Source organism: Pleuronectes platessa, chromosome 23 (assembly GCF_947347685.1).
Source record: "Pleuronectes platessa chromosome 23, fPlePla1.1, whole genome shotgun sequence".
NCBI classification, from domain to species: domain Eukaryota; kingdom Metazoa; phylum Chordata; class Actinopteri; order Pleuronectiformes; family Pleuronectidae; genus Pleuronectes; species Pleuronectes platessa.
This window is the reverse complement of record NC_070648.1, coordinates 468,648-495,840: the sequence shown is the minus strand read 5'-3', so window position 1 is coordinate 495,840 and position 27,193 is coordinate 468,648. Positions and strand designations below refer to the sequence as shown.

General features: G+C 48.7%; 2 protein-coding genes across 2 annotated transcripts; one reads left to right on the top strand and one right to left on the bottom strand.

Moving 5' to 3' along the window:
- The first annotated feature begins 1,396 nt into the window (after positions 1–1,396).
- On the top strand, positions 1,397–9,054 carry capn1 (calpain 1). The gene is given in 19 exon segments (XM_053416100.1): positions 1,397–2,660; positions 2,747–2,915; positions 3,196–3,279; positions 3,574–3,615; positions 3,617–3,660; positions 3,892–3,966; positions 4,162–4,322; positions 4,434–4,594; positions 4,691–4,702; positions 4,838–5,049; positions 5,315–5,354; positions 5,430–5,495; positions 5,571–5,628; positions 6,132–6,196; positions 6,311–6,379; positions 6,501–6,579; positions 6,680–6,796; positions 6,886–6,944; positions 7,193–9,054. Coding segments are annotated over 19 exon segments (1,716 nt in total). The 5' UTR covers positions 1,397–2,484; the 3' UTR covers positions 7,220–9,054.
- A 374-nt stretch (positions 9,055–9,428) lies between these two features.
- On the bottom strand, positions 9,429–12,296 carry pnp5a (purine nucleoside phosphorylase 5a). Its single transcript, XM_053416101.1, has 6 exons — positions 12,044–12,296; positions 11,085–11,254; positions 10,909–11,012; positions 10,534–10,709; positions 10,218–10,408; positions 9,429–10,021 (listed from the first exon to the last, which is right to left on the bottom strand). The coding sequence occupies exons 1-6, from the start codon at positions 12,064–12,066 to the stop codon at positions 9,804–9,806; spliced, it is 882 nt and encodes a 293-aa protein (XP_053272076.1). The 5' UTR covers positions 12,067–12,296; the 3' UTR covers positions 9,429–9,803.
- Between the last annotated feature and the right edge of the window lie 14,897 nt (positions 12,297–27,193).

Here is a 27,193-nt window from a genome sequence, read left to right as displayed (position 1 = left end):
CAGGTCTCTGGTCTCATGTCTCTGTCTCTGTCTCTGTCTCAGGTCTCTGGTCTCATGTCTCTGTCTCTGTCTCTGTCTCATGTCTCTGTCTCTGTCTCATGTCTCTGTCTCTGTCTCTGTCTCATGTCTCATGTCTCATGTCTCTGTCTCATGTCTCATGTCTCTGTCTCATGTCTCTGTCTCTGTCTCTGTCTCAGGTCTCTGGTCTCATGTCTCTGTCTCTGTCTCTGTCTCATGTCTCTGTCTCTGTCTCATGTCTCTGTCTCTGTCTCTGGTCTCATGTCTCTGGTCTCATGTCTCTGTCTCATGTCTCATGTCTCTGTCTCTGTCTCATGTCTCATGTCTCATGTCTCTGTCTCATGTCTCCTGTCTCATGTCTCATGTCTCATGTCTCTGTCTCATGTCTCAGGTCTTTTGTCTCGTTGTTCTTTGTCTGAGCATGTTTCCACTTTCTGCTTTTCCCTTTTCTGCTCACTGCCCTGCCTCTTCCAGGGTTTTCCTTTGTACCGCTCTGGATCCCTCTGGACGGATTCCTCAGACCTGGATGAGTCATCCCACAATGTGATTATGAGCTGGCAGGGGCGTTCTGGTGATTGATCCAAAAAGAAATGAGAAAGAAGAATTAGGAGAAAGCTGTGTGAGCAAACAGAGCGTCAGACAAAGGGAAGAAGAATAAATTATAACAACAGCAAATCAGAAAACCACTGGGGCAGGATCCGGTTCCACGGTTCTTATTATAGCACACGAGGCTTTAACGTGTTCTCAGTTGTGTGGAGAAAAATCATTTCTCAAGATTTGAGTTTGTAAGTCCGGACACAGATGAGGTAACGTTTCATTTCCCTCAGAGAGAGCTGGTGTCAATGTGAGAGGACGAGTAAGAGACCAATCAAGTTGTGTGTGTGTGGCAGCATTCAGGCCACAGGCGAGTGAGTGGGCCTCTTTATGTGTGTGTGTGTGGGGGGGGTTGTGTTTGTGTGTGTGTGTGAGGAGTGTGTGTTGTCCCTCATCGGCTTCATTGTGACATCGCTCCTCCCAGAGGTGGATCTGCAGGGTGTGTAGAGCGATCCATCTTCCTGCTGTACACACAACACAAAAAACACACACACACACACTGGCACTAATTCCACACACTACAACCACAAACACAAACACTCACACTCACACACGCACGCACACACACAAACACTGGCACTAATTCAACTCATTACAACCACGCACACACACACACGCGCACACGCATGCACGCACGCACACACACACACACATGCACACACACACACACACACCATGCACACACACACACACACACACACGGTTATCCTGCCACTCCCCCCCCCCGTCTTTATCTCTTCTAACAAATCGAATTACTCTGAAAAATAAATATCTCACTGTGCCTCTCGCTCTTATTTTGACGATCTCTGCCTGCGGCTGCTTCTACTTCCTGCCCAACGTGTTTCCTGCTTCTGCCCAAAGTGAAGCCGACAGGAGTCAACAAACTGGATCCAGTGGCCAGAACCATAGACTAGAGGAAAATGGAGCCATAGACTCCCAGTATATAATCCATAAATGATATCCTGTGTCAAACTAAAATGATGATATTGAAATCCACTGTAACAATAACAATCCTGACTTGTTATCTTGTTGTTTCTTATATTTTAAATTCATATACACAAATGTAGGATAACCACAACTACACACACACACACTCACACTAAACACACCTTCTTTCACATGCATCTCCTCTGGAGTTGCATTAGCCTCTTCTGCCCCCTGCTGGCCAGCAGCGTGTGTGGCAGCCGTGGGAAAGTTACAGCAGCGATTCAGTGAACTTCATCTTTTAATCTCCTCCAATCCGCTCATTGTTGGAGCTGCTGGCTCCTCGGGGGCGTCGCCTGACGAGGAACCAGAACATGAACGATAGTCACGTCACCAGTTGAACCAGGGATCGACTGGCTGGACTGGTTTGACACATAGTTCAAAGAGAGGCCCGGGGGGGGGGGTGTAATGCTCTGCCTCTGTGTCGAGTTGAAACACACAGAAGGATTAACTTCCTGTAGCCTGATGCTTCCTGAGCAGCTTCACATCAGAACCACTCAGATCACAGAACACTAGAACTTCCTCTCACTGGTTCCAGTCCCAGACCAGTGGAAACCCTGCAAACATGTGCAAGATTTTAATTTTCAAATATTATGGTTGTTTGTTGCCTTTTGTCTTTTCTATTAAGGTTTAGGGTTTAAATATATGTTTATATAATATATATATCTTCTCTTATGGTTATATTTGAACCCTGTTCAGCACAGTTGTTTTCAATGTGCCTCATAAATAAACTTTAAACTCTTCAGAAAAAGATTGATCATATATTATGAGTTTATATAATATAATGCATAGATTATAGATTCATGTATAAACAGGATATGGCTCCACCTCAGTATCAATGCTCCAGATATTGAGTAATGAACTCTTTTATTTTGAAGTGGTATCAGAATGACACTGACCTGTTGTTGGACGTCTTCTCCGTCTGGTCAGTTCTGGCAGTTCGGTGAGTGGGTGGAGGTGGTGGTCGACGACCGGCTGCCGGTGAAGGACGGGAAGCTGCTGTTCGTCCACTCGGTGGAGGGGACGGAGTTCTGGAGCGCGCTGCTGGAGAAGGCCTACGCCAAGTAAGAGAGACCCGGAGACACCTCCATGACCCGTCTGTCCCTCTGTCCCTCTGTCCTCCTGCTCACTGCTCTTCTCTTGCTCTCAGGCTGAACGGCTGCTATGAAGCTCTGTCGGGCGGCAGCACGTCCGAGGGGTTCGAGGACTTCACCGGCGGCGTGACGGAGATGTTCGACCTCCCGAAGGCGCCGCCTGACCTCTACAGCATCATCCACCGGGCCATCGAGCGGGGGTCCCTGCTGGGCTGCTCCATCGACGTCAGTACCCGTGCACCGAGCGCGTCCTCACAGTCCACAGCAGACACACACAGTTGTGATACATACAACAGCTACAGGGACAGACGTGTCCCTCAGGAGCTGGAGCAGAATGAATAGTGGACTTTAGGCCACACTGCACTTTTTAATGAGCACCGGCGCCCTCTGGTGGTCGTTAACCACTTCCTGTCTCAGTTAACAAACACTAAGATGAGTGAGGGGACGTGTGTGAGTCACATGTCTCTGCTGACCTCACTGACCTGGAGTCTGCTCTGTGCCTCAGGTCACCAGCACACGGGACAAGGAGGCCGTGACCTTCAAGAAGCTGGTGAAGGGACACGCCTACTCTGTGACCGCGGTGGACGAGGTGAGGACACTCTGAGCTACACCAAGTCACACATGTCAACATGGGGGGGGGGGGTCAAACCTTCATAACACAAGAAACAAAGAAACTTGTTCATCATTAAAATCATCCTGAACGTCTTTCATGGTGTGTTTTACTGTAACAATTCATTTCAGGGTAACACAAACTACGTACACACACTACGTACACACGACCCGTGTGAAACCCACTGACCCCATGTGACAGGCGAGAGTCAAGCAGGACACACACACACACAGACACACACTCTCCTCACAGTGTGGCTTCTCCTCCTGACAGGTGGTGTACAGAGGGAACATGACCAAGCTGGTCCGCATCAGGAAACCCCTGGGGGGAGGTGGAGTGGACCGGGGCCTGGAGCGACAAGTGAGAGCTCACTACATGTTCATTACATATTCATATTCAATTATATTAATATTAAATTATACTTGTATTAAATGAGGATAGTTCCACCTGAACTTTCCTGGAGTTTAAAAAAAGATGCAAACGTCTTTTCATCTTGTCCACGTCCTGAACAATACACTTTGAGTCACACACATAAGATTCCCTGTTTAGTGTGTGTGTCTGTGTGTGTCTAATGTCAGTGTGTGTCTCCAGCTCCAGAGAGTGGGACAGCGTGGACCGCTCCGTCAGAGGTCGGCTTCAGAACCAAAGTGACGACGGGGAGTTCTGGTGAGTTCTTCTGCTCCAGGTTCTCCTCCAGCTCTACAAGCTGAGAGGAACCTGGGATCAGCTGTGGTTCTTCAGATCTGATTCTCTCACTTCCTGTTCCCCAGGTTTGACCTGTCACAGGATCAGTGTGTGTTCTGTGTGTTTCCCTCCAGATGAATGATTGTGTAACACTTCTTCTCCTGTCTCGTCTCCCAGGATGTCCTTCAGCGACTTCCTGCGTGAGTTCAGCCGTCTGGAGATCTGCAACATCACGGCCGACGCTCTGCAGAACAGCCAGCTGAAGAAGTGGAGCTCCTCGCTCTACCAGGGGGAGTGGAGGAGAGGCAGCACAGCAGGGGGCTGCAGGAACTTCCCAGGTACAGGAGCCTCTGAGCCACGCCCCCTCCAGCTCTTTGAGTCTATGATTGAATTAAATGTTCATGTGTCATTGAGGTCATGAATGTGTCTCTCCCCCCCCCCGTCTGCAGCCACCTTCTGGCTCAACCCTCAGTTCAAGATCGCCCTGCAGCACCCGGACGCCCCCGGCCAATCAGAGTGCAGCTTCCTGGTGGCCCTGATGCAGAAGGACCGCAGGAAGAAGCGTCGAGAAGGAAAAGACATGGAGACCATCGGGTTCGCCCTGTACGAGGTGAGGGGGGGGGCGACTGGTGAGGACCTGGTTTATCTTCACGTTGCTTATCACATGATTCATATTTATTAATCTCATATTTCTGTGTTCTCACAGGTTCCAGACGAGGTAGGAGTTTTTCTTCTCTCACATTTCTAAACAATTGATTTAATCAGATTTACAACATTAAAATGAGCTTAAAGTTGGGGGCGGAGCTTCCGTTGATCAAAGCTGTGAAAGACTAACAGAGGTCCTGGTCCTCAGTTCGCGGGCCGGTCCGGGGTCCACCTGAAGAGGGACTTCTTCCTCACCCACGGCTCCAGCGCTCGCTCCGAGCTCTTCATCAACCTGAGGGAGGTCAGCTCGCGGCTGCGGCTGCCGGCGGGCGAGTACATCATCGTGCCGTCCACGTTCGATCCCAACAAAGAGGCCGACTTCGTCCTCAGGGTTTTCTCTGAGAAGCCGGCGGCCTCCGAGTGAGACATTCAAATCTGTCGTTCATCAGAGTTTATCTTTAACTGCTTTTAATCCACGATGCTGACACATTGAAGATTTGATTGATTATTATTTATTTAATTATTGATTTGTCCTGCATGTTTTATATAACCTGTAATGATAAGTTTGGTGAAATGATGAGAATGAAAATAAGGTCAAATTAAAGACTCCCACCTTTTGGGATGAAAATAATGAAACATACAAACAGATAGAAAATGAAGAATCGATCCTGTCTGTCTGTGTCAGGGAGCTGGACGACGAGGTGGAGGCGGAGCTTCCCACTGAGGTGAGACACAGTTTGACCCACAGCACCTGAACGGCTGCGTGGACACACACATGACGTGTCTCCTCCGTGTTTCAGGTCGAGGTGGACGAGAGCCAGATCGACGCCGCCTTCAAGAACCTGTTCAGGCAGCTGGCCGGGCCGGTGAGTTCTCAGCAGGTGACGGCCTGGTTCAGGTCCCACGAGGTTGTGTTAACGTTTGTGTGTCTGTGTCGATAGGACATGGAGATCAGTCTGACGGAGCTGCAGACCATCCTCAACAGGATCATCAGCAAGCGTGAGCTCAACTCCCTGAGACTGTGGAACCCCGTGTTTACTCAGAACCTCAGGAACCTGAGCACAGCACCAACCTGTCGCCTCTGGTTCTGACTGAAACCCCCCCCCCCCCCCCCCCCCCAATAGCCCTGCACCGAATGTGTTCTGTACATATTGAAGATACATGTAAACTGTTGATTTCCTTGAATCCACGTCATCTCAAAATGCAGGTGTCCAGCTCTGTTTATGATAATATGACGCCTGAAAGAAGCCGACGCCCATAAAACCACGTTCACATTTACTGGAGCTTTTTATCTGCACAAACTCAGAGATCCATGAACTGTTCCCTGAGAAACTGGTGAAAATGTCCTAAGAGATGTTAAAGAAAGATCCTGGATCTGCCAGAATGTGAAGGGTCCTCTCTGTCTCCGTGTCCTCCCACCAGGAGACGGACACAGGGACACACTGGAGACTCAGGTGTTCAATGAGCTTTTCCTCTCTGTGTCTGTCTTTGTCGTCCATCAGATAAAGACCTGAAGACGGACGGCTTCACCAAAGAGTCGTGTCGCAGCATGATCAACCTCATGGACGTATCCTGGCTTCCCCCTCTCACCACACCTTCATGTTGTTGACATTAAAAATACGATAGAACTAAACCTTCAGTCCAGAAAGTTTCAGATTTGTTTTCTTAACCTGAGGACCAGACGGACGGCAGCGGGAAGCTGGGCCTGACGGAGTTCCACGTCCTCTGGGAGAAGATCAAGCGCTACCTGGTGAGATGAGCATGTGTGTGTGTTTGGACTTGTGACCAGACGACTTGTTGTTCTTTGTGTTGTTTGTTGTCTCACTGTGTGTTGCTTGGTTCTGTCCACGTCTCCCTCCTGTTTGAGTCAGACCATCTTCAGGCAGTTCGACCTGGACAAGTCGGGCACCATGAGCTCCTATGAGATGAGGATGGCTCTGGAGTCTGCAGGTACGTTTACATGTCAACATTTATTTGACCTTTACGACCTTTTAATGTCAATATGAGAAGAAGAAAGGAAACCACGGAGTCTGATGTGTCTGGTCTCCAGGTTTCAAGCTGACCAACCACCTGTTCCAGCTGATCATCCTGCGCTACACCGAGGCCGACATGGCCGTGGACTTCGACAACTTCGTGACTTGTCTGGTCCGACTGGAGACCATGTTCAGTGAGTCCCAGAACCACGACCTCATCAGGACCAGAGCGGGTCCAGAACTCAGGGTCCTAACCTGCTGGTCTTTGTCTCTGTCTCTGTAGAAACCTTTAAGACCTTGGACACAGACGCAGACGGACAGATAACCCTCAACTTCTACCAGGTATGGAAACTGCGTCCAGTGGAGACTGGGCCGGGCTCGGGTACCATGATACCCAGGGCCCCGTCATGTGACTGGTCTGGACTCTTTGCATGTGGCTGTAATCAGGGGAACCTGTGTACCGCAGGCTGCCACCAGGGGGCGGTCAAGCCCTTCAGGCTTCGTTACCCCCTCAGACTTCCTGCTGCTTCTGTATTGTTCTGAAACACCTGCTGATGATGTTGACCTATGACCTTTACTCTGTCCTGCAGTGGATCACCCTGACCATGTTTGCCTAGAGATGAGCGGACATCTTGTGACTCCAGCATCCAGCTGCAGCTCCCAGTGTCTCTCACAAGTGCCTTTTCTCCTGCGCCTCCTTGTCCTCCTTGTCCTCCTTGTCCTCCAGGCTGCTCCTCCCTCCTCCTCCGAGGCTGAAGACTCAACCCATCGTCCCTGTGCCTGTATCACAAACACCTGCCGACAGGTCCCAGCAGCAGGGGGCGCTCTTCTTTAGCCTGGCAGCCAGCGTAGTGTTTAGAGCCAGTCAGCTGTTCCTCTGTAGCAGACCTCTAGGGGGCAGAAGTGATCCTATTTAGAGAGAGCAGACAAATCCAAACTTTTATCATAAAGTAAATATAATAAATAAAAATCTCTCAGTAGCAGACCTGTCAGGGGCCAAAGTTATTCTGCTGCTTTAATTTCAGAATGTGGAGAATTCTTTTTTTAGTTTTAATCAGAAATGAACTTTCACGTAATGCAGAGATTAGCTCACGTTTACTTTTTAAAGTTACTGCAGCTAGCTTGGTTTCACAGGACGAACCAAGAACGTCAACGATTTTAAGTCAAATAAATGTTTACAAATATGTAAAATGCATTTATTTTGTCGTTTAGCAAAATGCGTTTTTTCATTTATATTTTTGTTTTGTTTTTATTAGGGGAAAGATTTAAGTTTCGTGGTTTTGACCTGAATTATCTCTCGTGGTTTTCATTTTATGAGAAAGTTAGATTTGGTTGTTTATGCAGATAAAGTTGAATCAAACTTAGTTATTAACCCTCTTATAGGTGTAAAGAGGAACTCATCCACACACACACAAACACACAAACATAAACATTTTAAACACACACAAACACGATCACTCTTGAAATTTGTGCCAAAACTCATTTGTCATTTTTTGTCCTTTTATTTTAATTTTAATCTACATTGAACCAAAAGTGTGAAAGTTTGCCATCATATTTTGGTCATTTATGAAGTTTACTTATGAATATGATTTTCATCATGTAGCACCAGCTATTAAACGACACTTCTGCATGACCAAGTTCTTCTGCTGATTGACTTCTTAACGATGGGAATGTGACTTCCTGTCAAACAGGAAGTGCAGAATCCTCTTTCCTTCTCTTCTCAAGGTGCTTGAGGCTCAGATCTTCTCCTACCAGAGGAACTCGCTCTTCTTCTTCATCAAAGATCTGAGCTGGTGAATGTTCATAATGTGTTAGTGTGGATCTGCTGGTGTGGTGTCAGGTGACCTCTGACCTGTGCAGAGACCAGTTCATCAGAATGGTTTGATTTCTGTCAGTGAATCTATTTAGCTTCAGAACTACTACTCATCTTTATGCATGGTACTTTCTACTGACTGTTTGACAAAAGAATACTTTTATATGAGAAGATAATAAAGGGCCTTGTCAGTTTCTCCTGTCAGAGGGAACTCGTCAGTACTGACAGAGAAACAGTACTGACACATGAATGTTGTGTGCATGCAGTGTGAACTGTGAGACGTGTTTCTGCCTGATTTCTGCTCAGCTGGGGGGGGCAAAGCTTTTATTTTGAAGAGTTGTATTAACAAAGTGTCATCGATCCAGATACGATCAACTGACCGCGTCTGTTCTGCCAACTGACCAGTTTTGGTCTTTTAACGTGGAAGAGTTGCATTTTTTCAATATTTTTCCTGCGTGTGCTCCTGTGAGAATCTGCAGCGTCATGTCGAGTTTGTGCAGCGTCATGCTTATGCAACATCAGCTCATGTTGACAGGGCAGTGTCCTGGTTCCCTTTGGACCCGCTCCTCATGTTGGTTCACGGCTCAGCTTCCTGTCAGACTTCAGTCACTCTCTGCAAATAAACTGAGGTTTTCACCAGCCTGTGATGAGCCGTCACTTTATTTACTTGTTTGTTTGTTTGTGAACAACATTACAGAGAACTTGTGAGAGGATGTTGTGTCGGTCAGAGAGGAACTCGTGTGTAGTTTAACTTTCTTTAGTAAAGTCACGAGATAAGAGATTTGAGATTTAGGATCCGGGGGAAGAGTTCCTGAGTCTGGTGCAGATCCAGATGAAGATATGTAAATCTAATGTAATATAATGTAAGATATGTATCTCGTGAATCAGAGGTTTGTGTGAGACGGACCATCTTTATCTTTTTATTCAAACCTTAAGTCAAGGCTGAGAACGGCTTTGATCTTTAAACTTGAGTAAATCAATTAACGACAAAGAACCACACAAGGAAACATAACTTGGTAATAAATATTTAGTAACAATGTTCTTATTAAAATAAACAAGCACAGTAAAATACCACAAATCTTTCAATGTACACATTTCAACAACATATTAATATCTCTACAGAAGATTCTGGCTCATTAAGTTAAATCACAGACATTTACACAAACCGATCGAACATTAAGTTAGAACAAAAACATTTAAAATGACCCAAAACCATCAGAGAAGAGGTTCCTCCACCAGGGGGCGCTCAGCAGAGGAACCTCCGGTGTCTGAGGGACAGGAGGTGTCTTCAGAGGACGTCTCTGAGCCTCGTCTGTCCTCACACCGACTTCCCAGCTCTTTAAAGTCTCCTTGTCCTCGACTAGGACCTAGTTTCACAGCCCCGCCTCCTACACGCAGTCGTTGTTGTGCTCCATCCTGGTGACCATGGTGGAGACCAGCCGCTCCAGCTGCTCCGCCCGCTGCTTCCCGATGTGCAGCACCTCCTCGTGGTTGGCCTTCTCCTCGCTGTCGTAGTCCATCACCGCCTTGTTGGTGATCAGCGAGAGGGCGAAGACCCGCATGCCGCAGTGCCGGGCCACGATCACCTCGGGGGCGGTGCTCATGCCTGGGGAGGAGGAGGAGGAGGAGGAGGAGGAGGAGGAGGAGGAGGAGGAGGAGGAGGAGGAGGAGGAGGAGGAGGCCATTTGAAATCAAGCATCAGGACACGTGTGTGAACTGAAGCAGCTTTAAAGGTCAAATATTCACTTTGCTGCCTTTGCATTGTCTTTCAATATGAAATGATAATAATAATCATCACTCACCAACAGCGTCAGCTCCCAGTCTGTGCAGCATCCGGACCTCGGCGATGGTTTCAAACGAGGGTCCGCCCAGCACGCAGTACACGCCCTCCTTCAGGAAGTCCCCGTACCCGAGCTCCTGGCCCACGTCCAGGGCCAGCTGCTGCAGCTCCCGGTCGTACGCGTCCGACATGCACGGGAATCGAACCCCGAACCTACAGGGGAGGAACAGACAGGTTGATGGAGGCTGATGGAGGCTGCACATTTAGGACTAGAGTAAACAGGAAGTCAATCAACAGGCAACACACACACACACACACACACTCACAGCGAGGCCTACCTCTCGTCGTTGGGTCCGGCCAGCGGGTTGTTGCCAGCGAAGCCCGGCATGTTGAGGTGGTCTTTGATGATCATGATGTCTCCCACTTTGAAGTCCTGGTTCAGGCCCCCGGCGGCGTTGGTCAGCATCACGGTGTTCACGCCGAGCAGCTTGAAGATCCTCATGGGCAGCGTGATCTGGAAACACAGGCTGCGTTAGGGCTGTGACCGGGAGACGGACGGGGAGCAGAGGGACAGGAGACCCGGTCGGGGACAGGAGACCCGGTCGGGGACAGGAGACCAGGTCGGGGACAGGAGACCCGGTCGGGGACAGGAGACCAGGTCGGGGACAGGAGACCCGGTCGGGGACAGGAGACCAGGAGACAGCCTCACTCACCTTCTGGATGGGGTAGCCCTCGTACAGGTGGAAGCGGCCCTGCATGCAGACACACGGCCTCCCCTTCAACGTGCCGAACACCAGCCGGCCTGCGTGTCCGTGCACTGTGGACACAAACACAAGGAGTCAGTCAACACCACGGGACAGGGCGGGGGGGGGGCTGTACTTTGACATACCGGTGCTCTGGGGGAAGTTGGGGATGTCCTTGTAGTTGAAGGCGACCTGGTCCTTCAGCATGTCAGCCAGCCCCCCCAGGCCCGACCCGCACACGATGCCCACCGTGGGGCGCACGTCCGTCTGGGCCAGCAGCCAATCAGCTGTGGCCTTACAGTCCTCGTAGCTGTAGCTGGAGGACATCAAGAGACGGACAGGTTCAACCACAGCTTGTCAATCACAGGGTCAACGTTCTGTCCAACTCACAGTCACACGTGATGAGCTCTTATTATGGATAACAAGACGAGAGGCTCTGCAGAACTAATCTGAGGCCGGCTACTGAAAGGATATGACCACACACACACACACACACACACACACACACACACACACACACACACACACACACACACACACACACACACTCACTCACATTCCTGCAGAGTCACAGCAGTATCACATTTCTCATGAGGTGTGATATCACCCTCTCTGGGTTCTGATTCTGATTCATGGTTAATAACTTCATATCAGATCCACTCAGCCTGATCACTGCTCGTCCTTTACACTCACTCAGCTGCAGATACAGTTTAAGAACTTAAAACTGTTTATTTCAAAAGTCAGATAATAAAAATCCTCATTCAATTATAACGTCACGAATGAGAACAAACTTCAAAGTCTTTAAAAACTCATCTGTCACAGAATCAGATGTAGTAAAACTCCATGTAGCAGAATGGTTTCCCTTGTGCGCCCATGTGTCCCCCCCCCCCCCCCCCCAGCCCTGAGGCCCATGTGCCCCCCCCCCCCCTCCCCACAGCCCTGAGGCCCATGTGTCTGTCCCCCCCCCCCCCCCCCCCCCCCCCAGCCCGGAGGCCCATGTGTCCCCCCCCCCCCCCCAGCCCTGAGGCCCATGTGTCCCCCCCCCCCAGCCCGGAGGCCCATGTGTCCAGGCTCCGGGCTGAAAGGCGTCCAGCAGTTGACTCACCCTTTGTTCGCCTCTGGAAACATTGCAGGAGGTTGAGCTCGTTGTGCTGACGTTCAGAACAAACACACACTTATTGTGTAACGACACACTTTGGAAAAACGCACAAAGATGAGAGGAAACTCCGAGACAGGAAACGTGAAGTCAAAGCCCGGCTGCTCAAAAAGAAGCAGGTCTGAGGTTTAGAAGTTTAAAGTTTCTTCTGGTCTTCGATGCTCTTGGAACTCTGGTGGTTGGATTCTGGTGCAGGGCCGAGTCTCAGGGTTTAATATAGGCCCGGACCCCGCCCCCCCCCCGCTCCCTGTGACGCAGGAGGATGCTGCCTCCTCATTGGTCAGTTGGACACACCTTCGTAATGAAGCAGACGGGATGATAGATGATCGTCACGCCCCCTCCTCTTCCCATCATAATCATCTTCATCATCTTCATCGTCGTCTTCATCTTCATCATCTTCAGCGTCCTCCTCAGCAGACATGTTCTCAGTTTCCCTGCAGCTCTCTGCTGACAGCTGTTAAACAATAACCTTGTGTTGTGTGTTGCATGAACAATAATCCTCACCGATCATAAACTATTATTGATTGATCGTCCTTCGCTGCAAAACAAGATACGACAACATGACTCATGTTTTCCTCCAGAGCGTCATGTGTCACGTGTTCCTCGTCATGCGGCTGGAGGAGTTCAAGTTCTTCTTCTGTGGACGGGATGTTTACTGATGATGGTTCACTGTCTGTGAGCAAAACATTAAACTGACGCACCGCTTTGTGTGTTTGCATTTGACACACACACACACACACACTCACTCTCTCTCTCTCTCACACACACACACACCATCAATAATAATGATAACAATAAACATAATAGTAATGTGTCATCCGTACATGCATAATCTAATAAAACCTAAAATAATATTTATATGTATATTTGCCATGTATTTTGAAGGAGTGTGATAAAAACATAAAAACATAACAATATCAGCTTGTGTTATATAACAGGAACCGTGTGTTGTTGTTATTGAGCCAGTTGAGCTCAGTTCAGTGACACGTGCACCCTGTTAGGTGCGTGTCTGTGTGTGTGTGTCTGTGCGTGTCTGTGTGTGTGTGTCTGTGTTCGTGTGAGTCTGTGTCTGTGTGGGTGTGTGTGTGTGTGTGTGTCTGTGCGTGTCTGTGTGTGTGTCTGTGCGTGTCTGTGTGTGTGTGTCTGTGCGTGTCTGTGTGTGTGTGTGTGTGTGCGTGTCTGTGTGGGTGTGGGTGTGTTTGTGCCCAGTAGGTTTATTTGATTCACTCATTTATGGCTCCACATTTGTCCTGGTGTGTAACGTATAAACTCACAATCACGAGGAACATCACCTGGACAGAACGTCTTGTGATCGATGTGCCACTGTGGACACACACACACACACACACACACACACACACACACAGTTTCCTGAAGTGTGTGAAGGGAGGTCAGAGGGAGGTCATTCCATCTAGTTTGTGTATCGATCATTGAAAATCATTATCCTCCAATATAAGTAAAAGTCAACAGCTAAATGTACGATTGCAGTTTATCACCCATCATCATCATCATCATCATCCTCATCATCATCATCATCATCATCATCATCATCAGGTATCAAGCAGCACTTTAATGTCCTCAAGGGGAATCTGGTTCCAGCCCTGAGGACCAGGCGTCTCTCACAGTGTCCGTCTGATGGAGACGTGACAGGTCGGCTGGGGGGGGGGGGGGGGGGGGGCTGATCACTGGTTCTGTGTTGACCCAGCTCATATCTCTCTGAAGAAGACCATGGTGTATAAATGTTAACCCTAACCCTAACAACGACCGAAGAAGGAGGAGTTGACTGAAGCAGAAAGAGCTTCAGTCAACTCCTCACATGCTTCATCACAGATTCATAGTTACTGTACAACAAGTATAACAACAACAACAACACATCATTTCAGTGCGTTGTGTATTTTTCACCCTGCTCGGTCCCGGGACTCTGTGGCTTTCACTGTCACTGAGAAGTTACACAACATGTTTGGATTTTACTGCTACACAAAATAAAACCTTCATCTTTCCATATTTAATATATAATCCTGAGGAAAATTCTTCTTACAGACTAAGAGCAGTAAAACCTCTCGGGTGGAACTCAACCTGTAAACATTGCACAATGAGCACCCACTGGTCTTTGCTCTGGTTTACTCATCAGCTCGTAAAGGCCTTGTCAAAGTCCTACAGCCGCCACAACACACAACACACAACACACAACACACAACACACAACACGGAGCGGCGGCACCACAACATCCTGACGTCTCGGACCTTGAGTCCTCGTGTGGACACACCGGGCCAGCAGCCGCCTCCTGGGCCTTCCTCTCGACTGTGTTTGGGTTCTGACTTCCTCGGGACAGTTCTTATCTCTGACTGATAACCAGTCGCTGACCCCGTGACCCCCCCCGGCTGCAGGGAACACGCCTCTGGATCAGCCAATCAGCAGGGAGCATTGGACCCAGTGACCAGCTAGCATGTTTATACAGCCAATTCAAATATCAGCAAAAACATACGCTGCAGAGAGGAGGACAGGAGGAGTCTTGTTTATATTATATTATATTATCTTATCTTATATTATATTATATTATGTTATATTATATTATATTATATTATATTATATTATATTATATTATATAGATGTCAGGTGTCGTTTGTTGTGGTTTTTGTTTCTCTGTACTCAACCAGTCCTGACTTCTCAGTTTGGTCCCATCTGCTAACATGGAGCAGGTGAAGTTCATGAGTTCTACTGCAGCCGGCCACCAGGGGGCGATCCAGATCATTTGGCTTTATTAAGTGATGATTGTCCAGTTTTTTGTGATATTTATTTTTCATATTAAAAAGATCAATTATGAATATGTGATAATTGATGATTGTTCAAAACATTTGTTCTTGTATAAACGCTGATAAACTCATGTGGATACGTAAAGATCCATGTCTCTGAGCACAGAGCCAGTTTGTGGGACGTCAGCTGACTCCTGGACTCACAGGGACACACACATGGACACACAGGGACACACAGGGACACACATGGACACACACATGGACACACATGGACACACATGGACACACACATGGACACACAGGGACACACAGGGACACACATGGACACACACATGGACACACATGGACACACATGGACACACACATGGACACACAGGGACACACAGGGACACACATGGACACACAGGGACACACATGGACACACATGGACACACAGGGACACACATGGACACACAGGGACACAAATGGACACACATGGACACACAGGGACACACATGGACACACATGGACACACACATGGACACACAGGGACACACAGGGACACAAATGGACACACATGGACACAAATGGACACAAATGGACACACAGGGACACACATGGACACACATGGACACAAATGGACACAAATGGACACACAGGGACACACATGGACACACATGGACACACATGGACACAAATGGACACACATGGACACAAATGGACACAAATGGACACACAGGGACACACAGGGACACACAGGGACACACATGGACACACAGGGACACAAATGGACACACATGGACACAAATGGACACAAATGGACACACAGGGACACACATGGACACACATGGACACAAATGGACACAAATGGACACACAGGGACACACATGGACACACATGGACACACATGGACACAAATGGACACACATGGACACAAATGGACACAAATGGACACACAGGGACACACAGGGACACACAGGGACACACATGGACACACAGGGACACAAATGGACACACATGGACACAAATGGACACAAATGGACACACAGGGACACACAGGGACACACATGGACACACATGGACACACAGGGACACACAGGGACACACAGGGACACACATAGACACATGGACATGCATTCCTCGTCCCTCATCGGCCGTGAACGATGTCATTTGCTAAGCTGCCCGAGCGAATGCTAAGTTCTCACGTGGAGTCAGAGCAGCTTGTCCTCCTGATGGACGATCACATGTCCCCGTCCCTCGATCCTTCAGACGTCCACGTGTTGAAGCCGTCTCTTCAGTCGAGGGTTCCATCTCTCTGTGCAGGGACGTGAACTTCAGCTGGTTTCATTTCTTCTTCTCTCCTCCTGGAGGCTGTGAAACAAGAACACCTGTTTGAATGTTCGTTATTAATAATAATAAACTTCATTTTAATAAGATAAGATAAGATGAACTTTTGTTGATCCGCTGTGGAGGAAGTTCACAAAGGACACAGCAGCATAAGGAAGTTTACTAAGAATAAAAATAAGATAAGATAAGATAATCCTTTATGAGTCCCACTAGCAGGACCTTTGTTTTATTACAGCAGCAAGAGTCAAACATAAGATACAGTAAGTAACATGCATTCCTTTACTGTAAGGATAATCATACGTGTTCATATAAATAATATAAATATTATGTACAATAAGTAGAGGTAATACTGTAGACACAAAGCATATCGGGATCCAAACAAGCTGCTTGGTCACAGATATTTAATATTTAATATCTTCATGAGACTTTTCTCTTGTGTTGTTTTCACATAAATAAGTAGAAGTTGAACGAATCTGTGAATAAGTGAAGAACATATTAAAGTATTCTGGAAGTTTCCTGATCTGCTGCTCAGCGACTCCAGCCGGTCACTGTGGCACCTGAGGAGCCGAGGGGCCGAGGAGCCGAGGAGCCCAGGAGCCCAGGAGCCAAGGAGCCCAGGAGCCCAGGAGCCGAGGAGACGAGGAGCCCAGGAGCCAAGGAGCCCAGGAGCCCAGGAGCCCAGGAGCCCAGGAGCCCAGGAGCCCAGGAGCCCAGGAGCCAAAGAGCCCAGGGGCCGAGGAGCAGAGGAGCAGAGGAGCCGAGGAGCCGAGGAGCCGAGGAGCCCAGGGGCCGAGGAGCAGAGGAGCAGAGGAGCCGAGGAGCAGAGGAGCCGAGGAGCCGAGGAGCCCAGGAGCCCAGGAGCCCAGGAGCCAAAGAGCCCAGGGGCCGAGGAGCAGAGGAGCAGAGGAGCCGAGGAGCCGAGGAGCCGAGGAGCCCAGGAGCCGAGGAGACGAGGAGCCGAGGAGCCGAGGAGCCCAGGAGCCCAGGAGCCAAAGAGCCCAGGGGCCGAGGAGCAGAGGAGCAGAGGAGCCGAGGAGCCGAGGAGCCGAGGAGCCCAGGAGCCGAGGAGACGAGGAGCCAAGGAGCCGAGGAGCCCAGGAGCCAAGGAGCCCAGGAGCCAAGGAGCCCAGGAGCCCAGGAGCCCAGGAGCCAAAGAGCCCAGGGGCCGAGGAGCCAAGGAGCCCAGGAGCCAAGGAGCCCAGGAGCCCAGGAGCCCAGGAGCCAAAGAGCCCAGGGGCCGAGGAGCAGAGGAGCAGAGGAGCCGAGGAGACGAGGAGCCGAGGAGCAGAGGAGACGAGGAGCCGAGGAGTCCAGGAGCCCAGGAGCCCAGGAGCCCAGGAGCCCAGGAGCCGAGGAGACGAGGAGCCCAGGAGTCCAGGAGCAGAGGAGCCAAGGAGCCCAGGAGCCCAGGAGCCGAGGAGACGAGGAGCCGAGGAGCCAAGGAGCCCAGGAGCCGAGGAGCCGAGGAGCCCAGGAGCCGAGGAGACGAGGAGCCGAGGAGCCAAGGAGCCCAGGAGCCGAGGAGCCAAGGAGCCCAGGAGCCGAGGTCAGATCTCCTCAGCGGTCCCATGGGGCTCGTCCCTGAAACCCCCAGGATGCATCAGGGTTTGTGAAAGTGGGTCAGTCGTGGACGTTCTGTGACAAACGATGAATAATTAGGTTTGTTGTGTTGTTGTGTTGTTGTGTTGTGTGAACGTTGTCGGGACACTGAGGGCAGGACGGACTCGAGTCTGGAAAACGTGTCCAGGCCGAAGGGGAAGGATCCTCCCTGTTGCATCAGAAGGCTGAAATGTTTGCACAAGCTCAGAGGGACACGGTGTCTGTCTGTGAGGACGGGGACGGGTCACTGGTTTCCACTGCTCCTCGTGACCCTGAACGACCTTTGAGTCACTGGTTTCCACTGCTCCTCGTGACCCTGAACGACCTTTGAGTCACTGGTTTCCACTGCTCCTCGTGACCCTGACCCTGAACGACCTTTGAGTCACTGGTTTCGACTGCTCCTCGTGACCCTGAACGACCTTTGAGTCACTGGTTTCCACATGTTTCTCAGAGGTCGCTGCTCAGACTCTGCTGTTTTCATTTGCTTCTGAATGACAGAGGCTTAAATCAAAATGTTAAATCATATGACCGTGACTTTATCTTTAATATAATAATACAGATTGTTTGATTGAATCATAGGTGCTCAGGACAGTGAAAGTGATGACTGACTGTAAATATGTTAATTGGTTTATAAGTGATGACTTCTGAGAAAATACTTTAGGAATTTAAAAGCAGCTTGTGAATTATATTGAGTCTTCCATGATATTTTGGCAGAATTCATCATAACTTGAAAATGTGAACATGAGGCTTGATTGTGTGATAATGTTTGTGAAGTGTGTTGATTCTGGTGAGAAGTGGTATCAGCTGCTGAACCGTGACCTGTGTGGAACCTGCAGTCAAAGACCTCGACACAGCCCCTGTAACAGATCTGAGATCCTGATGTCACCGTCCTGGGTCCCAACACGGATCCACTGCAGCTGATTCTGGATCTGCACATGTCAGAGTCTGGATCCGGGTCTTGTGCTGTGAGGCAGGTGAATCCCGATCACATCGTCCCTCATGAGAATCACATGACCCTGGAGAGAGAGGATCACAGGACAGACGGTCAGGGTCTGTAAAGTGGTGACGTGTCCTCGGTCATGTGAGCCGCTCACGAACTTCATGATCTGATCTGAGGTCAATGGTGGCGTTAAGCAAAGGGGCGGGGTTTAACCTCACAAACAGGGATCTGGGATTTGACTCTGTAGCCTGCAGATGTTAGTAGTTTGATTCCCGAGGTCCTCATGTTCACGGATGAGGTGAAGTTGTAATGGTGCTTGTTACCGATTGGCCGATGCAAACCAGAACCCTCCAGGAGGTCACAGCGTGGTCCACATTCATCTCAGATACATTCCTCTGGACCAACGTTACATAAACACCGAAATGCAAAAGGTGTAAAACAAGTGACCTTCACTCATAACTGCTCTCCAGGAACCTGCACAGTGTTTTACACAACCTGAAGAAGTCTTATCACCATGAAGATAACGGCTGGAGAGAGGTTCGATTCCCAAGGTCCTCATGCTCACGATGCAAAGTGTTGATTGCACACAAAGTTTGTTTAGTTGTTAATAACAGTTTGTTTATCAGAGTTCATCAGTCTCAGATGAATTATTGTGGAAGCTGCAGCTCAGTCGAGACTTTGAACGATTCTGTTATATAAAGAGAATCTGGATCTTTGAGAGGAAACTTATGAATGAAGACAAACTGGTGAAAGGTGACAAGGAGTCAAGAGGCCAACGAGTTCAAAGCTTCCACAAACAACCCTGGATTTATTAAGAACAATAATATCAGTAAACGTTCTCACTCGTCACAACATATGCAAAACCCAGATTTTTAAGATTGTGCAAAGTCTTGATATTCTCTGAATGTTCTCGTGTCAGTAACAAGTCACGTGGTCCAGAGCGTATGAAGATAATTACAAGTCTCCTCAAAGGTTTGTTCTCTGAGATGTTCTCCTCCTCTTCTCAATCCTCAAAGACAGGAAACGCTCTGAAGGGCTGATGCATAGAGGAAGATATCATTTCATAAAACACTGGATCATATATTTGATCTATATAAAGCTTTAGTTACAGTGCAGTTAACATTTGGAGATAATATCCCAAGTAGCATTCCGTCCATGTGTTGAGTTAATTTGTACAAACAAACCAAAAAGGCAAAAAATGACTTTTGAATTGTTCATCAAACTGTCTAAGTGACACTTTCGTCAAAATGTGAAGAGAACTCCAGCTTCTGCTTCTTTGGAGAACCACTTCTTTAATAGAGCATAATCTCATTACCACTAAACAGTCTGCAGGAGGAAACAGTTACCACACACACTCACACACACACACACACTCACACAATGCACATTTATCTAATGTGCTGCAGCATGGATTTCTGTAAATAGTTCTAATCTAATTTCTGTCTTCACAGGGTCCAGACACGTAGATCTGAGGTTCACGTTCGTCTGCTGCAGAACTCAACTTTGAACGTTTAAACATCTGGACACGTTCCTCTCTCACCATCTTCTGCTCACTGGTGAGGAAACTGGTCCATCTCTCCCACTGGGTTTACATGAATCCTCCTGGTCTCTATGTGAGGGAGGAGGTGTCAGTGGAGATGTTACTGGGTCGTCTCTCAGGACAAGATGGAGGACGTCTCTGGTACGTCGAAGGTCTCCTGATGGCAGCCGCCAGGAGACCTTAGCAGCTGTGAGCAGATGTGAGCAGATGTGAGCAGAAGTTAGAAGCTGTGAGCAGATGTGAGCAGATGTGAGCAGAAGTTAGAAGCTGTGAGCAGATGTTAGCAGATGTGAGCAGATGTGAGCAGATGTTAGAAGCTGTGAGCAGATGTTAGAAGCTTTGAGCAGATGTTAGAAGCTGTTAGCAGATGTTAGCAGATGTTAGCAGATGTTAGCCACCTCCAGGGGATGACAGAGACATCTCTTCCAGTGAACTTTTAGCTTTCAGTAGAAATTTGTGCCCTTTGAGATTTCTCACAATAAAACTCATTAAGTTTCACTTTATGTTAATATCTGGTTTGTGAGCTGCTGGTTTTTCAAAGTTAAAGATGGAATCTTGAAAACTCCTGATCTGGCTTCACATGACTTCCTGCTCCATCGTCTCAAAGAGCAGCAGCGACCTCTAGAGGCCGTGACCACTAATCACATCTACAGTCTGTGCTGAAGCTAAAAGAATAAATGAAATCTTCATTTCAGTCTTTGTTTTGTCTGTCACTTTATTTTTATCTACAGTTTCCTTTGGTATGAATCATAAAATGCTTTTGATGTTTGATCTGATGCTTTCGATTCATCTGCTTCGTTCCAGTTTCAAAAAGGAACTGGTTTCAGTAGGAAACCAGTGGGTGAAGAATGAGAATCTGTAATTTGCATGAAGCCCAGAAGCAGACGAGTCTCAATGTTCAGTTCTGATGAATATGAGCTGGATTCAGTTCAGAACAAAGTATGAATTTAGTTTCAGAGCAGAGATATGGACCAAAAGGGCCCAACATCAAAACCAGTAAAGATAGATATAGACACAGATAGATCGGTGCATGGATCTAGATCTATTTTCTACCATGACCCTGAAGACGTGTATAACAGGAAACCAGCAGGTGGAGTCACAAACCAGTAACAACCAATCTGCTGTTCCTCTGTCAACTTCACAACTTCACTCATCACATAGAAACATGATGCTGTCCCCAGTCCCCCCCCCCCGTCTCCCTGCCTTCTCTTTTCTTTCAGCCCCCCCGACCTCGGTGACACAGTTTTCCTAAAACTCTGCTGAAGGTCTCGGCCTCTGTTGGTGCAGTGAGGTCACATTCAGACAGACACTGAAAACAAAATGAGGTATGACAGGGAAGTATTCAGCCTGTAAGAAGTACTTTGTACTGTGTACTTCAACCACTCACAGTACTTTGTAATATGGACTTCAACCACTCACAGTACTTTGTAATATGGACTTCAACCACTCACAGTACTTTGTACTATGTACTTCAACCACTCACAGTACTTTGTGCTATGTACTTCAGCCACTCACACTTTCTACGAGGGTTTTCTCTAGGGTTGTGTAGTTGTATCAAACATAACAGGTTTAACACTGTGTACTTGTATCAAACACAAAAGGTTGAATACTGTGTAGTTGTATCAAACACAACAGGTTGAATACTTTGTACTTGTATCAAACACAGCAGGTTGAATACTTTGTACTTGTATCAAACACAACAGGTTTAACACTGTGTACTTGTATCAAACACAACAGGTTGAATACTGTGTAGTTGTATCAAACACAACAGGTTGAATACTGTGTAGTTGTATCAAACACAGCAGGTTGAATACTGTGTACTTGTATCAAACACAGCAGGTTGAATAATGTGTACTTGTATCAAACACAGCAGGTTGAATACTTTGTACTTGTATCAAACACAGCAGGTTGAATACTGTGTACTTGTATCAAACACAACAGGTTAAATACTGTGTACTTGTATCAAACACAGCAGGTTAAATACTGTGTACTTGTATCAAACACAGCAGGTTGAATACTGTGTACTTTGTACTTTGGATTTACAGCAGTAGATTTCCTTCAGTCCAGGTTTGTGACCCAGGAAGCCGAGGAGGACCCTGACCTTCATCACACCCCCATAGGATCCAGTCCCCCGGGGAGGCGGGCCCCAGTGCTCCCGGTAAGGGGACTGTACTGGTCTTTGAAGGGGAACAACACCCGGTGGCAGGTGGGGGGGGCCACAGATTGATGTCCGTGTGAAACCAGCGCTGGTTCTTTGTCAGGAGAACTCTCATAAGGACAGAAGGTAAATTTAACTCCTGTCACAACAAAGTAAAAAGCCGAGCGCTGAATGATGGGACACTGTCACTGGTCTGGTCCCATAGAGAAGTGGGTTCACTCCACAGGAGCATACTGGTTATTGTGCTGGTGCCTCACCACACTGTTCCCATAAGAATCCTCCAGCAGCTTGTTATTGATGATGTTATATGAACTGGTTGTAAAGATGGACGACGTGACAGCTCTCTGAGAGTGAAGCCCAGACTTCCGCCCCCTTGTGGCCGGCTGCAGAAGCTCATAGGTCCTGCCTCCTCCGTGTGAGGAGATGGGACATGGACGGTGCAGACTCCGGCTCCATAATGTGATGTGTTCGTATCGTGACCGGGAAGGGGGCGGGGACGTGTCCTCCATCTTTGTGTCGAGTCTTTGTCGCAGCTGCTTGAGGTGGAGCTCATCGACTCAGCTGATCTGAAGTCTGCAGCCTAAACTTTAGAAAAGAGTGAAACCTCTGAAAATGAGTGAATCTACTGTGAGGCCACTTCTATGAGAAACGTGTCCCAGCCTCAGCGCCAGTGTTGTGGTGAAATGTTTGTCACTGTGTGAAGTTGTGCGTCCCCAGCAGGAGCATGTGTCTGCAGCAGCCGGTGGACGTGTCCTCACAGAGACACTGTCCTCTGCACAGGGCGACGCTGCAAGAAGCCAAGAGCTGGAGGAAAGGGGGGGGGGGGGGCTTCTCTTTGATTTGTAGAAACTCAGTTTTATTGAGCTACTTCCTGGCGTGTATCTCATGACCATCAAACATTTACATGAGAAAGTTGACAAAGGCTGAACCAGCGGAGGAGGCCTCACACAAAGAGCTCCTTTAGAGAGTACAGTCGGGAGAGGGAGGGTGGGAGGGGGAGCTGGGAGGAGAGTTGAATTAATGAATTAAAATGTGGTGAATACTGGTGGGCTTCTAAAGAGAGGCATGCAGGGGGGGGGGGGGGGGTCCTGGAGGAGTGGACAGGCTTCTTGAACCTCAGACACACACTGGACTCCCTCTCCGCTTCACGTGCAGGACGAAGAAGTGCAATCTGTGCTCATGTGATTACATAACGACCCAGTAACAGAGAGACAGAACCGGTGCCACCAGTACCAGTGTGCTGGGAGACACCGACTGACCACTGGCCTCGCCTCACGGCCGCTCTGCTTTTCTTGTTTCCAGGGAGGTTTTATTTTTTCTTTTAAAATAAAGGATGACGACAACGTAGAAGGACAACGAAGGAAAAGCTGAGAGACACGATGTGATGTCCCACTGGGACAGACGTGAAACCAGTGAGTCCTCAACAAGTCAAACTGGACATCACTTCACTCTTTACAGAAGAAGAGAGACTTGAAGGTGTTTCCTCACATGCTGCTGATCAGTGAAATGATCTGAGTCTTCACCAGCTGCTCTTCAGAAAGGTAAGAATCACAAACATCTAATCCTCAAGGTCTCATGTCTTTAACAGTCATTTTCTTCTTATCATTAAAGTGTCACAGGGATTTGACCTCAAAATGCAGAAGTCATGTGTAGATCTGTTTATTACTTGTGTTATAATCATCTTTTCAACTTGTATCTTTGTATGAATTTAATTTAGGATTCATATTCTGTCGGTTTTAATGGAGAAATAATCTCTGAAATTAAGATTCCATATCCTACAGGCATGAATATTTCTAATAAATATAATTTCTAACATTATGGTAAATGTTGTCAGGAAGAAACAATCTTATGTTATTTATTCATGAAGATGTAATGTCAGTTATATGTTTAACATCCCCTGGTGATTTGAAATCTTAGTTATGTGTTTTGTTTTTCATGATTTTTCATGTGTTGCTTTGATTGACTCTGTTGTGTTGTGTTGATTTGCTGTCTTCTGGTCTTAGGTGTCAGGTGATCTCAATGACAATACATGAATAAATCAAGATTTTATTGAAATATTGAAATATTGAAACAGGTCAAGAGATTGTTTGGGTGATTTGAGAAGTCGCTGAACAACTCGTACCAGCTCTCGTTTGAAAAACCATCAAAACCTGTGAATGGTGTTTTCCCTCCAAGTCCAGAGGGACTCAGTGAAGAGACAGACGGAGACGTCCTCCCCAGCAGCACAGCAGTCAGGGGACAGACTTACAGCTGAGACACTTTGTCTTCGACTCGTGAAGACGGAAGACGTCTGTTAATCACCGGCCGGTGGCCAACAGCTGCTTCCGATGTTTCTCTCCGGTCAAAGTCGTACGTCTTCCACGAGCGGCTCTGGGCCGAGGACGTGTTGGACGTGTTGGACGTGTTGGACGTGTTGGACGTGTTGGACGTGTTGGACGTGTGTTGGACGTGTTGGACGTGTTGGACGTGTTGGACGTGTGGGACGTGTTGGACGTGTTGGACGTGTGTTGGACGTGTTGGACGTGTTGGACGTGTGTTGGACGTGTTGGACGTGTTGGACGTGTGTTGGACGTGTTGGACGTGTTGGACGTGTTGGACGCTCTGCAGGACGCACTCAGTGAGACAAATGTCCAATCCCCATGGTTACAGCTCACTTCCACTTCCTGTTGTTGATGTGAAATCCACATTCAAGTAAATGATGTAGCTCTGGGGGTCCAGGGCAGAGGGGACCTGGGGGGGACCTGGGGGCCCGGGGCAGAGGGGACCTGGGGGCCCAGGGCAGAGGGGACCTGGGGGCCCCTGCATTGGATCAAGTCAAACACATGATACATGAGAGACACGCCTCTTAAAGGCTTAAGCTTCAGGCAGAGAGCGAGAGTAACACACAACACTGTGACTTCCATCGGCTGTTAGATTAAATGATCAGTTATTGGAACTTGAACATTTGAGGATTCATGCAACAGATGAACTAAAAGGTTCTGAGGAAGTTCTGATGCTCAAAAAGCTCCTGACAAGTTCCAACACTTCAGCTTTCAGACACGTTGTCTTCAGACCGGGGACGGTTTGGAAAGTGGCCTCGCCCGTTGTGCCTCAAACCTGAACCCTCATCTTTAAATTAACATCAGGTTCAAGTGATCCTTGGATTAAGTAAAGCAGATTGTGAAATGTTGAGGATTCAGAGATCAGTAGTTTTGGAGACACGTGGTTTGGACACATCACAGAAACCTGCTGGTGAACCTGGAACACGTCCTTCTGTCCCCGGCCCCTGAGAGACATGTTTAACATCCTGTCTTTCACATCAGGTTTCTCTGAATGAACTCATTCACTGGACTTTGACACGACAGCAGCTCAGAGGAGAGGTTCTGAGTTCGGCTCCCGGAGGCTGGTGGTGGACGCCGGCCTCGTCCTGCCTGTGGGGACAGTGGACTCTCCGTCCAGGGGACAGTGGACTCTCGGTCCAGGCGACAGTGGTCTCTCCAGCCAGGGGACAGTGGACTCTCGGTCCAGGGGACAGTGGACTCTCCGTCCAGGGGACAGTGGACTCTCCGTCCAGGGGACAGTGGTCTCTCCGTCCAGGGGACAGTGGAGTCTCCGTCCAGGGGACAGTGGTCTCTCCAGCCAGGGGACAGTGGTCTCTCCAGCCAGGGGACAGTGGACTCTCGGTCCAGGGGACAGTGGACTCTCGGTCCAGGGGACAGTGGACTCTCGGTCCAGGGGACAGTGGAGTCTCCGTCCAGGGGACAGTGGTCTCTCCGTCCAGGGGACAGTGGACTCTCGGTCCAGGGGACAGTGGACTCTCCGTCCAGGGGACAGTGGAGTCTCCGTCCAGGGGACAGTGGTCTCTCCGTCCAGGGGACAGTGGACTCTCCGTCCAGGGGACAGTGGTCTCAGCCATGAAGCTGTGTTGTCCCTCAGTCTTTCATGCAGAGGACATGCTGCTGGGTTTCTCTGTGGAGGTGGACGCTGGACAGGAGCTGCCAAGTGGAAGGGATTACTCTCTCCTCTGGAATACTAATGACTGTCTTTTGTCCTCCGCCTGCTGTCTCCACCTTCAGTCCCCCAGCCCCTTCCTCTCTCTCCTCCACCGTCCATTCCTCTCAGCCTTCCCCTTTCTCTCCTTCTGTCACCCGATGCTCCATTCTCTCTCAATCCTCCCCTCAAAACCAATTATTCTCTCTCTCTTCTGCCCCCCCACCATCTCTGCCCCCTCACCGCGTCGAGCACCACATACTCACACACGATCAAACACAGTCACAGACACACACCGCGCTGACACAACCCCTACACACACACACACACACGTCAACACTCTGCCGTGCTCTCCTCTCGCCGTCTAACTTGCTCTCTCTCTCTCTCTCTCTCTCTCACTCGCTCACCCAGTCGTATTTTTCAATGGTGGCTTTTGTCCCTTTCATCTCCTGGTAAACAAAGGATTCTTGTGAACTGGGGACACGGGAAGGAGAGGGACGGAGGGACGGAGGGACGGACGAGAGGAAGAGATTCTAACCTCCAGTGTGGTTGTTTCAGCCGGGGGGGAAAGAGAGGGAATCCATGAAGATCACAGAGAGACGGAGGAACTTCACAACTTCTGCTTCAGCTGATCCTGGTTCAGTGTTGAGAGACGGGTCAGCAGGACAGGGACAGGGTTCTGCTGATACTGGTTCAGTGTTGAGAGACGGGTCAGCAGGACAGGGACAGGGTTCTGCTGATACTGGTTCAGTGTTGAGAGACGGGTCTGCAGGACAGGGACAGGGTTCTGCTGATACTGGTTCAGTGTTGAGAG